The 11,778-nt window shown below is 33.3% G+C and overlaps 1 protein-coding gene across 1 annotated transcript; it reads left to right on the forward strand.

Annotated features, from left to right (window-relative positions):
* Positions 1 to 4,905: 4,905 nt before the first annotated feature.
* Positions 4,906 to 6,353, forward strand: LOC118051984 (G-type lectin S-receptor-like serine/threonine-protein kinase At4g27290). The gene is made up of 3 exons (XM_073411686.1): positions 4,906 to 5,061; positions 5,309 to 5,519; positions 5,800 to 6,353. Exons 1-3 carry the CDS (start codon positions 4,906 to 4,908, stop codon positions 6,036 to 6,038), a joined length of 606 nt encoding a protein of 201 aa, XP_073267787.1. The 3' UTR covers positions 6,039 to 6,353.
* Positions 6,354 to 11,778: the final 5,425 nt, after the last annotated feature.

The following is an 11,778-nucleotide window of genomic DNA, read 5'->3' on the forward strand; positions in this document are numbered from 1 at the left end:
TACTGTTCTTCATCGATTTCAAGCACAAGTTGAACGTCAATTTTCCTTAAAAATTAAATATGTTCAAACAGATTGGGGCGGCGAATTTCGAAAACTCAATACCTATTTTAAAACAATTGGTATTCATCATCGTATAATCTACCCCTATACTCATGAACAAGATGGCATGGTCGAACATCGTCATAGACATATTGTTGAAACTGGACTTACTCTCCTAAGTCAATGTGAAGCTCCCTTAAAATACTAGAGTTCTGCTTTTGAAAGTTCTGTTTATTTGATTAATCGCATGCCAACTCCGGTTCTTAATCATAAAACACCTTTTGAATGTCTTTTAAAATCGACTCCTGACTATGGATTTCTTTGTACTTTCGGGTGTCTTTGCTTTCCACTACTTCGTCCATATAATGCTCATAAGTTGGATTTTCGCTCTTCTCTTTGTGTTTTTCTAGGTTATACCAACTCTCATTCAGGTTATCGATGTCTTGATTTGTCATCAAATCATCTTTATATTGCTCGTCATGTTCAATTTCATGAAACTGTTTTCCTTTTGACAAGTCTGAACAAAGTATTGCCTCACCTATACAACCCCATGTTGACTCTTTCCAGCCCCTCACATCTGTCTCTACACCATATTTAGCCAAATCCAGTGCTCCAACAAAGCCCCCGCACCTACATCAACCTCTCCCGCCCCCTTATTTTTGCCTGCATATCACGGTCATATTCATTCCACAAGTATAGGTCCCGACTTGTCACTCTCACATATGTCTCCTATGGCCCCGGTCTCTCCTGATGTGGCACTCTCCTCTGCTGGGTCTCCTACTTCGGGTGCAGCATGTGTGTCCCCTGTGCTATCTGATTTGCCCAACTCCCCTGTTCCTTCCCCTGCTGGCTCTCCCTCTCGGTTTGCTTCCCCTGCTCAACCTAGTCCTCTATTGCACCCTTCAACACCAGGTTCCTCCCCTATTTCCCCCCCCGGACTTGATTTATGTGTTGATTTGTCTCATTTCTCTCTTCAGCAAGGCCAAGACAGTGTGTCTTCCACTCAACCACAGGTTGCACACACTCACTCCATGGTGCTTCGCCCACGTTCATCCAAAACTGCCAACTCAAGTGTCTTATCTGCCTCCCGGTCTACATCTTTACCTCAACAAGAACCGGTTTCATTTAAAGCTGCTAACAAATACTTGATTTGGCATAAAGCCATACAAGAAGAACTTCGGGCCCTTCACAGTAATGACACCTAGTCATTAGTTCCTTTTGCTCCATCTATGAATGTGGTTAGCAGTCGGTGGGTATATAAGATTAAGAGGCGCGCCGATGGTTGTGTGGATCAATATAAAGCACGGCTGGTCGCATGAGGTTTCACTCAGTAAGAGGGGGTTGATTACTTGGAAACATTTAGTCCGGTGATTAAGCCAATAACAATTCAACTAGTCCTTACTATTGTTGTCACCTATGGTTGGCAGATTCATCAGTTGGATGTCCATAATGCCTTTTTGAATGGTATTCTTCAGGAGGAGGTGTACATGGCTCAACCACCTGGTTTTGTTGACCCTACATTCCCCTCGCATGTGTGTCATCTACATAAATCTTTGTATAGTTTGAAACAAGCGCCTCGGGCATGGTATAACCGGTTAAGTGAGTTTCTGATCTCCATTAGTTTTCAGGCATCGAAGGTTGATACTTCTCTCTTTATTCTCTCCTTCAGTGGTGCTATATTTTATTTACTTGTGTATATTGATGATATTTTGTTGACTGGGAGTAACCTGACTTTGCTTCAATGTTTAATTATTTTGCTGAGTTCAGAGTTTAAACTTCGAGATTTAGGCTCTATTCATTTCTTCTTGGGCATTGAAGTTAAATCCACTTCTATGGGTTTGTTACTCAGTATACTCTTGATATTATCCAACGTGCAGGTATGACTTCTTGTAAACTAGTTGCTACCCCTTTGTCTACCTCCTCAAAATTGAGCATCGCATTTGGTACTCCTTACTCTGATCCGACACGGTATAGATAGATTGTTGGGGCTCTCTAGTGTCTTACTTTTACCAGACCTGCTATTTGTTATGCAGTCAACAAGGTATGTCAGCTTATGCATGCCCCTACTGAGGATCATTGGTCGGCCGTTAAACGCATTCTACGTTACCTTCAGGATACAGTTTCTTATGGTCTACATATTACTCGGGATTCCTCATTGTCTCTTCATGGTTTCACTGATGCTGATTGGGCTGACAGTATTGATGATAAAAAATCAACAGGTGGTTATCTTGTATATCTTGGTGCTACTCCTATTTCATGGAAATCAGGGAAGCAACGCACTATGGCTCGTTCTTCTACAGAAGCAGAATACAAGGCCTTAGCTGATGGTACTGCTGAATCTTATGGATTCGCTCTTTATTATCAGAACTTCATTTTCCATCGTCATCCATGACTACGTTGTAGTGTGATAATTTAGGAGCCACCTTCCTATCTCTCAATCCATTTTTTCATGCTCGCACTAAACATGTTGAAGTTGACTATCACTTTGTTCGCGATCGCGTTGCTAAGCAAGAAATTTAGGTACGTTTTATCTCTTCAAAGGACCAACTAGCTGATGTCCTTACCAAACCGCTTCCCCCAGTCTCGTTTGCCCTTTTTCGATCTAAGCTTCGGGTGGAATCTCCACCTTCAGCTTGATGGGGTGTATTATGGAAAGAGATTAGAATAGATTCCTTATATATGTAAATACCTAATATAGGATAATTATCATGTGTAGTATACTCCACTCTAGTATTGTACACAACCCTAGAGATATAAATACAAAGATGGTTGCAGCTATTAGCAACCATTGTAATTCACATACAAATCATTCTCTAAACTTAATTGGTTTGATTAATTATGTTTATTTGTTTCTATTTAGTTTAAGAGAATATTTTCTTTAATTTATTTTTATTTTTTCCTAATTAGTTTTAAAAATCAGATATTATAATCATTAATTTATTTTCCTATTTAGTTCAAAAAATTCTTATAATAACTCTAATTATTTTACTAGGACTTCTCTCTCTTTTGAAAATAGATCTACCACCTTTGAAGAGAATTGTTAAATAAAAAGCTTTCAAAAAGTGTGTTGGAGAGCAACTCTTCCGGAACTCTTGAGGGACTCCAAGAGTGATCTTCGGGACATGTATATAATTTTGTGCTATTTAACTATAATAAATTAAGATATTTTATGTAGTAAGTATAATATTAACAAAATGTTATTGTTAAATAATTTTTCTCTTATACTTTTATAAACTAATAAATTAAAAAATTCATTGCAGGCTACATCGCTAATTTCTACTATTTCAAAATTTACATGTGACTGAATCTCAAAATTTTCAATTAAAAGATGAAAAATTTTCCATTTGGGATGGAATGTTTCTATTAATACACAATTTCATTAAACATTTCTCTTTAATTTTTAATCATTATAATCATGTAATTGGTTTATTAATTGAGAGGGAATGTTAATGATAGTTTGGTCTTGAAAGAAAGGTCAAGTGCTACAACAGGTATTTCATCAATGAATATATTCTTCATATTGAAAAGTATGGTCAGGGTAGAAAGACCTATAATAGTAGAGTTTGTGTTAAGGGATTGATTTTTAATGAGTTTGAAGCTGATTATTATGGAAAATTAAAAGGGGTTATTTAATTGAAATATCATAGTGAGCTTAATAAAGTCTTTTTATTCAAATATTATTGGTATGATACCACCGATAGAGAAATAAAAGTAGATTCCCAATCATGATTTGGTTGAAATTAATACAAAGGCTAGATTTCATAACGTCGACAATGTCTTTTTTTTTTTTGGTTAGGCATTGGACACATATTTATTATACATAAACTCCTTCATTTAGAAACGCTCGTTTTATAGTTGATTGGTTATTCGTAGTGAAAACCAAACCCGGTGATCATGTCCAAGTTGTTCATGATGATAATGATAAAGTAACTAAAGGAGATGATGTCTTCTAAATTTATGAGTTAGTTGATACATATCGAGTTGCTGTGTCTATCGACTTAGAAGAAAATTTAAATTTTTATATTGTTGAGAATATTTTTTTATGATGATGTTGAGGAGTTGAATAATATATTGAGAACCAATGGATATATAGAAGTTGATGAATATGATGATATTGGTGAATATGATGATATCGATGAATATCAATTCAATGAAGAAAATTATGGTAGACATTACAATGATAAAATTGATAAAAAAAAAAAAGAAGATAATTCTAATTAAATTGTTAAACATTGATGAAACATTTATTGTTGTGATTTTGTTATTATGAACAAAAATAATATTATTATGTTGTTATTTCACTGTATATGGAAGTTAGATAGATAGGGAATGCAAAAACAATTACATGATGGACAGATTAACATAGTTGGAATAACTGATGGACTAAATCCATTGGAAAGTTCCAAATAATTACATACAGAATAGTTGACAAACATAAAATTCATTGGATAATCTTGGGGGTGGGGGGGAGGAGCGCAAAATTTCAAGATTCATTGAAAGTTTTAATTTCCAACATAATTATCGATGGATTATAAAAATTAATATATATTTAATTACCCTATAAAGCCCCAATTAAAAAACCAAAAATCTGTAATTTCATTTGACTTCTATTTTTCTTCTTCTCTCCCTATTCTCCCTATTGGGTTGCCAGCAGCGAAACTCCACTTAACGATTCATCATGTGTTCCAAAATTAGAGATTGGGTTTTTTTTGGAAAAAAAATATTTAAATTTGATTTTCAGTAATGTAAGGTATGACTGTAAGTTGTTCAAAGCCCCGTTGTGTTTGATGCTATAAAAATCTTGAGTTTAGCAGCAAATAGAGATCCTTTGTCTTTCTTTCTATTTTTTCAACAAGCATAACAGTTATGCTGACAGGTAATTTGCAAAGAAGATCAAATAACAAGGACTTGAAGGAAGAGCTAGAATTATCCTTCTTTAACATGGATGCGTTGGCTTGTGCAACAAATAACTTTTCTGTATCCAATAAACTAGGACAAGGGGGTTTCGGACCTGTTTATAAGGTAATAATTATCCATAAACAGTCATGCAATATAGCTTCTGAGTTTTCATGGTACAAACTCCAGGCACCAATGGAGTTCCTGTGGTATTGAAATTGTTCCACTACAGAACCAACCTTTTTTTAGCATAAAAGGATGACTGACTGATTGGAAAGAATTCCTGAACAGATACGTACAAGCTGCATGAAATTCTTTAAGAATTCAGCAGACAACGTATGATTTGCTTATGATGCTGAGTAATTATTTACAGGGAACATTAACAGATGGACGAGAAATAGCTGTCAAGAGGCTCTCTAAGAATTCACGACAAGGACTTGATGAGTTCAAAAATGAAGTCAAACATATCGTGAAACTTCAGCACCGGAATCTAGTGAGGCTTCTTGGATACTGCATTGAAAGAGATGAAAATATGTTGGTCTACGAGCTTTTGCCTAACAAAAGCTTGGACTTCTACATTTTTGGTATGAAACTCACAAAACATTTCAAAAAGTTATTCAAATGTTTCAAATTTAGCACTATTGAGCTTCCAAAATGGATTTGCCATCTATTGAGCATCGTTCAAAGCCCTTCGGATGGTGGCTTTGTAGGGGAAGATTTCTCCACTTTCATGCTGACAAATTCTGCCATATTCACTGATTGTAACTCAAAATTCACTGATCGTAACTTATCATCTCCTTTTTTCTAGTTCCTTCACCAACATTTATGAATATGATAAGAGATGTAATGGATTGACTTGGGCAGATGAAACTCGAAGCTTGCTACTAGATTGGCCTAAGCGCTACAACATCATCAACGGGATTGCTCGAGGACTTCTTTATCTTCACCAAGATTCCAGACTAAGAATAATCCACAGAGATCTGAAAACCAGCAATATTTTGTTGGATTACGAAATGAATCCAAAAATCTCAGACTTTGGCCTGGCTAGAAGTTTTGGAGAAAATGAAACTGAAGCCAATACTAATAAAGTGGCTGGAACGTAGTGAGTGTCTTCATCTCCATCATACGCATTTTATCTTCATAGTCTGCAAATGGAACTTAAAATTCTATGAATACATGCAGTGGTTACATATCTCCAAAGTACGCAAATTATGGCCTCTACTCTCTAAAATCAGACGTCTTCAGCTTTGGAGTATTGGTGCTAGAGATAGTGGGTGGCTATAGGAACAGAGGATTCCGTCATCCAGATCACCACCTCAACCTTATTGGGCATGTAGGAGTCAAAGCTATGTTACTTATTATCTTTAATTTCAATATATTCTTGAGTACTTTTTTCAGAAACCAGATGCCTGCACATGTTTAATGAGACTTAAACACTTTAAATCTTCAATGTGTTATTTATTGACAACATGGTTTTGTTTATCAGGCTTGGAGACTGTTCAAACAAGGAAGGCCTCTGGAACTGGCTGCGGGATCAAAAGTTGAAACACCCTATTTGTCTGAAGTGCTGCATTCAATTCACGTGGGGCTTTTGTGTGTTCAAGAAAATCCAGAAGATAGACCATATATGTCATATGTGGTTTTGATGTTGGGTAATGAAGATGAATTGCCTCAGCCTAAACAACCAGGATTCTTCACTGAAAGGGATCTTGTTGAAGCAAGCTATTCATCGAGCGAGAGCAAACCACCTTCAGCAAACGTATGCTCAGTTTCAGTGTTAGAGGCAAGATAGATTACTTGTATTTTTATTCTTATGAAAACTTGTGTGCTTGTTTTACGTGGTCTTGATGTTTGTGATCGTGTGCTCATAAAAACTCTGCTGAAGGTTTTCCATGGCAATGTTAGTTTATAGGAAATTATTAACATTTTTCAGTGTATGAAAAAAAAAAAAAGGAAAGTTGAGAAGTTAAAATTTAACCCAAATACAAATACAACTCATGCTTTTAGAGGGGTGGGACTTAAGCAAACTGGGCTCTCAGCTCGGCTCGATTGAGGCCTGGACTTGGATGTATTGTAAAATAATTATTTGCACTACAAAACATTATTTTATCCCAACTTAGATTTGAGCTTGAATCTGGCCCTTAAAGATTTACTAGTCCGTCTATAAATGGTAAAATTGATTAGGTTTTTTCTAGAAAGCTTTGTGTATATCTGAACAATTGTTTTAGCTCAAAAGACATCTAATTTAAAGCTACAAATGTTTAGGTTTAATTTAAATTTTATAGAGGGTAATCAAAGCTAATAAGAGAATTTTATCAGCTTTTGGTTTCTAAAATTATCTATAAAAGGGATTGAAGAAGAGTGTTTTCAGGTTAGTTTTTCTGCACTGTTTGGATAGATTTTTCTATAGAATTTGACATTCTTCTTCACATATTTTGCATCTTAAATCTTCTGGTTTTTTAAGTTGTATTCCTTTTTATTTTCCTCATAATCTAGTGCTTAGTTTCAATCATTGTAGAAAGACATTAAGTATAATTCATTTGTATCTGTTGAACATTGTTTAAGAGTGCACCTAAAGACAGTGTTGTTAAAATCATGTAAGGCTTATTGATGTGAGTTTTCTTGCATAAAATGAGAAGCAATAAAGCTTTAAGGATAAATAATTTTAAATTTGGCAACAAAAAAAAATGAGATTACTTATATTCTAAAATCTTCAACAAGTAATTACTTTAAATTGGTTTTGTTTACGTATATTTTTATATATATAAATTTAGTATACATGCTAGGATTATATTTATATATCTTGTGCTAGTCTATATATTGACTTCATATGCATGCTATCATTTTTTTATTGCACAGTTACCATGTTCTTGTTGGGTTCTAAAATCCATACACACATCGATAATGATAACTTTAAGGTAACATTTGGGAGTCGCTAGAATTTTATTAGATAGATATAAAGTTGTCTTGTTTGCATGTGAATTATGTAACCAAGTGCTCACGATCGAGTAGGGGCGGAGCTAGGGGGAGGTTAGTGGAGGCCTTAGGCCCCTGTAAAAGTCTTAAGATTTTATAACTAGACCGAACAACATTTTTTTTTTTTTTTAAAGGGAAAACATTGTCATTTTCCATTAAAGATATAAATCTCTAATTAATAATAATTGGATTAGTACATCTCTCTTCATGAGTGTGTGAGGGTAAGTTTTCTCTCTTATTTTACTTCTTTAACAAACTGAATTGACTTATCGAAGAACAATTATCTTCATGTTATCATTCTATACTTCTTATTCACAAACTGTTATTCATTGGGTTGGGTTATCAGATTCTAATAGTGTTGGTATCTATGTTCAAGATTATCTTTGTGTTCCACTTCCAAACCTAATTTCTTGGCTTTTTGAGAGTTGCAACGTTTCCATATGAGTTATGTGACCAAGTTCTCACAAGCAGAGACAAAGCTAGGGGGAGTTCAGTTAGGGCTAAGCCCCTACAAAATCTTAAGATTTTATAACTAGACACAACTCAATTATATATATATATATAAAAGGAAAATGTTGTCTTTTTCCATAAGAAATATAAATTCCTAGTTAAAAAGACAATAACCACACAGCAACCTAAAATCCTTCCTTCCTCTATTATTTTCCCTGGCCCTCACCCACCAAAATCCTTGAATTGAGACTACCTAAAATTCTCCCTGCTTTTTTCTAAGCCACAACAAAGAATTTCAATTCAAAGTTTGGTTTATTTTCAATTTTTGGCAAGTTAACTTCTCATTTTTACTTCTCTTCACAGGTTTCAATCACTCAACTCTTTCTCAACCCCCTTTTCACACAATCATATTAACTTTGTTTAGATTTATTGACTCAACTTTTCACTCAAAATATTTTTATTATTATCTTGGCATGTCTTGTCATTTTTAATTTCACTATTAAAATATTTTATACTAATATACTTTGTTTGATATTTGTAACGTGTTTAACTTTAAATTGCAATGCAATCTATTATTATTAATAAAAATTTATAAATTTTTCTATGAGTGTTATTGATATTGTTATATTTATTTAATAATAAAAATGTTTGAATTTTTTGTTATTTTGTTAAGATATACTTACAACAATTTTGATGGTGATCCACTATAAAAAATAATAATAATAATAAAACACTATTGCTTTCATACCAATAGTATAATAATTATTATTTTTAATGTATTTTTTATTTAGAAATATATTAAAATAATATATTTTTAAAAAATATATATATTTGAAATAGCACATCAAAATAATCCAAAATATAAAAAATAATTTTGAAGTAAAAAATTAAAAATTTCAAAAAACTCTATAGAAGTGAAAAGAAGTTATTTTTAACTTAGTGAAGTAAAGGAATCTATTAAAATTCAAAACTCAATAAATTATCAAGGGAATGAATCTTCTCAACAAATGAGTTGGAAATACAGATTTTCTGCATTATATACTCTAATCTTACTATTATAGTATGATTAAAGGGAGATTCTGTGCATATATAATAATCATCCCAATGCTTATATCAATTAGGCAAATTAGCTTTAATAAAAAAGAATTGATAAAACTTTACTCTGCATTTGCAAAACTTGGTCAAATCTACCAATTGGGCTTGATTGCATTAAATTATAAGCTGAGTACCGGTTTAAATTAATTTGTCAAGATGTTTAACAAATAAAAAACAAAACCATAATCTTTTTTCAAGAATATAATCATTAAAAAAAGTAAGTAAATGTAAAATGGCATAATTTATTAGTAACAAGCTATTAAAATCGTTCAAGTGAATTTAAATTAATTGGAGAATAATTAGTTCATTAATAAGTGGAAGTGGAAGTACTGATATAATTTAAATGACCTGATGAATTAGTTTATAATCTAGATAAATTCGATGATAATTTTCAAAATTAATTCGATGATAATTTTATCACTCTCAATCCCAAAAACAAAGTTATCATAGTAGAAAACAATGGAATTAATTAGAAAATCTAGGCTTTGAAATAAATGTTTTCTTTTGGTAAACTAAGAGAACATTTTGAAATAAATGTTATCATAGCAGAAAACATTTTGTTTTTAATTTTCACAGGAAAAATAAATTATTGCATTCGATTAAAAAATTAGGTGAGGAATTATTACAATCCAAGTTTGAAAATAGTAATAATAAAATCACTTGGAAAATTCAATAATTCGTTTGTATTTTTTATTTCATTTATTTTGAGGCAGAGGAAATGTGTGTTTTTTTTTTCTTAAATTTAAATTACATGAATTAAATCTATCATATTATAAATTTTTATATAGTTTATTCCATCTACCAACCAACTAATTTCTTGTGACCTACTCTAATTTACAGTGTTATAGTCATGAAGCTGAATCTCACCACTGGTCTAGTCCCAAATCTCAATGTCTCTGCTGCTCTTCTTGATACAGAGAGGAATACTCCTGGGAGCACTAAGGAACCTGGGATTGGTTGGATGACTGGTTTCCTCTTTGTAAGCAGCTTCGTTGGGCTACTTGTTCTAGTTCCTCTGCGAAAGGTAATATGATTTCTTCAATTTGCTTGATGAATCGATTGTTTGTGTTTTATTAGTGTTGGTGTTCTAGAGCTAATTCTTCATGAATTGGTCTCGGATCATGCATTTTTTGTTGCCCCAGATCATGATAAAGGAGAGTGCTTCCCTTCAACTTTATCAGAAAGTAGTATGTAGAGTGGTCTGCAATTATAAAATTTTAGCTCAATTTCTTCACTAGATCCCCCCACACATTCCTCGGTGCTTGTGGTTTTTGCTAAAATAAGTCTTAAATAGTTATCAAACCCAGCCTGGCGGTTAACCCGATTAAAGGACCGGGTCTCAGGTTTTATGGGACAACCAAGATCAATCCAGGTTAACCCAGAAAAATTAACAAATGTATATTTAAAGTTTTAATACTTCATGTCGCACGTCAAAATCCGCACGACGATTCCGCTTTTAGCGATTTTTTGTTATCTTGCTTGATTTAGAGTCTTGAGAGTCGCCACCTAGTATTTATTAAGGGTTAATAGGAAACCTGGGTTTACTGATCATGGTCAGATATTCAAGGGTAAGGGACTGGTTGTGGCTAGAAAAGATATTAACACTCCTAACACACCCTAACTGAGATAAGCTGCTTCGTGGTTTAATATTAATATGATTTGAAAATTTAAAATATTAATCAAATTCTAAAAACTTTAATAAATCAGTTATTAAATCACAAAATATACGTAGAAACTTATTCTTACATTTTCATAAAAAACTTGATTTTATTTATCCTTTGAGATATTTAACTATATTCAACATTAAATTATTAATTCTTTTCCTCTCTTTTTTTTTAAAGCATAAAAAATATACATAAATAAAAAAATAAAAAAAAAAACAATCACACACATTTCCATTCTCATTATATTTTTGTTACACCCATATTTACAAAATAATATATAACTTAAACAAAAAAACTAACAGTAATTAAATACATGTTCAAACATGTAACAAATTACAAAAAGGTCCCTAAAATGTCCAGGAGCTGCACAGGAGGCCCCAGGTACTGTGGAACAGTGGCGGCGCGTGGATCTCAAGCACCACCGCCACTGGCGGCGCGTGGGCAAACAACCCGGAAACAAGGGGGTCTGCAACCGGATCCTCCTCCTCTTCCTGTTAGCACCGGCGTGAGAAGTAACGCCACCTGCAAAGCAACAAAATCGCAACAACAATCTGTTTTATGTTTTTTCTTTTCTTTCATCTGTTCCCATGTTTTTTCCTTTTTCAGATCTGCTTCCTCCGTTAATCCTTCCTTCTTCTGGTTCAGCGCCACCCGTTGC

This window comes from Populus alba, chromosome 10, assembly GCF_005239225.2.
Source record: "Populus alba chromosome 10, ASM523922v2, whole genome shotgun sequence".
Classification (NCBI taxonomy): domain Eukaryota; kingdom Viridiplantae; phylum Streptophyta; class Magnoliopsida; order Malpighiales; family Salicaceae; genus Populus; species Populus alba.

Coding starts and splice junctions, on each gene's coding strand:
- LOC118051984 (XM_073411686.1), top strand. CDS start 4,906: ATGCTGACAGGTAATTTGCAAAGAAGATCAAATAACAAGGACTTGAAG. Junction 5,062..5,308: donor GTTTCGGACCTGTTTATAAG/GTAATAATTATC, acceptor AATTATTTACAG/GGAACATTAACAGATGGACG. Junction 5,520..5,799: donor CTTGGACTTCTACATTTTTG/GTATGAAACTCA, acceptor TGACTTGGGCAG/ATGAAACTCGAAGCTTGCTA.